The sequence below is a fragment of the Penaeus monodon genome, chromosome 15 (assembly GCF_015228065.2).
Source record: "Penaeus monodon isolate SGIC_2016 chromosome 15, NSTDA_Pmon_1, whole genome shotgun sequence".
In the NCBI taxonomy this organism is placed as follows: domain Eukaryota; kingdom Metazoa; phylum Arthropoda; class Malacostraca; order Decapoda; family Penaeidae; genus Penaeus; species Penaeus monodon.
The window spans coordinates 11,599,284-11,600,342 of NC_051400.1; the positions used below are offsets into that span (position 1 = coordinate 11,599,284).

The 1,059-nt window shown below is 36.1% G+C and overlaps 1 protein-coding gene across 1 annotated transcript in view; it reads right to left on the reverse strand.

Moving 5' to 3' along the window:
• The window catches only part of LOC119581744 (sprT-like domain-containing protein Spartan), a 4,607-nt gene extending 3,675 nt beyond the window's left edge, over positions 1 to 932 (reverse strand). Inside the window, exons 1-2 of the mRNA XM_037929876.1 lie at positions 635 to 932; positions 211 to 362 (exon numbers count right to left, since the gene is read on the reverse strand). Coding sequence (XP_037785804.1) covers positions 211 to 362; positions 635 to 645 — 163 coding nt within the window. The 5' untranslated portion in view covers positions 646 to 932. The remainder of the gene's footprint in view (positions 1 to 210; positions 363 to 634) is intronic.
• Positions 933 to 1,059: the final 127 nt, after the last annotated feature.

The following is a 1,059-nucleotide window of genomic DNA, read 5'->3' on the forward strand; positions in this document are numbered from 1 at the left end:
GCATGGATATATCATGTACGTATATATCTCTGTCTGTTTCTTTAGAATCATTGATCTATCTCTTTCTTTTTTGTCATATATATGGAAAAAAATGCAAGTAACTAAGAGACAAGAAATATGGAGAGACTACAAATAAATCCATACAAACATTTCAAACAGTACTTAGAGCTTTGGATTAACTGCACATACAAAAACTGAAGTGGCTACTACCTGAGATGCTGGAGTTCACCTCCAACAGAGATTCTACATTAGTTGCTTCTTGACTCTGGATACTTGCTCTAAGCTCTTCTTCAAACTGGGCCTGAAGCTGGAGTGCCAGGGTAAGGTCGATTTCTGCATTGGCATCCATCATTTCCTGTGTCCTAGAGAAATGAATGGATGTAAATGATTACTTTTTATTGTTAAGACATGATATCATATTCTGTTCTCTTACAAAAAACTGTATTTATGCCATAAGGTAAGCACAATGGTTTCCACCCACCCACACACACCCTGATAATTTGTCCAGCATCCTGTAAGTTGCATGAGTCCTCTGGAAAATGACTTAATTTAATGCTTGTTCTAATATTCAAGGGAGTATAGCGAAAATGAGTTAACTATATTAGAAAGTATATAATTGTTACCAAATACTTACATCAACTTCATGAGATACTGGCACTGATAAACAGAAATAGTTTTGCGAAATATGACACATAGGAATCACTATCGACGTCTATATTCAGTGGAATACAGGAGAAAGAAAGTTGCAAGTTTCAGCATGAAAAAAAAAATCTTTGACCCGAATCCTGTTCCATCCTGTACCACTACCTTATACATCATTCCACGGTGTATACCTTATTATAGTTTAATATGCCTGTGAAGCAATACCAATTCAAGGCTAATTACATACGAAATTCTCAACAACCTATCCCCAGATTACCTAACTTTCTGCTAAACGAAGACCAATCACATTGCAGCTCAGTTTGTTTTGATACGACAACCAATCAGCGTCCGAGTTCAGAGAACAGCTGTTAAGGGAGCGTTTATATAATTATTTACACTTTTTTATTGCCCGTAAAG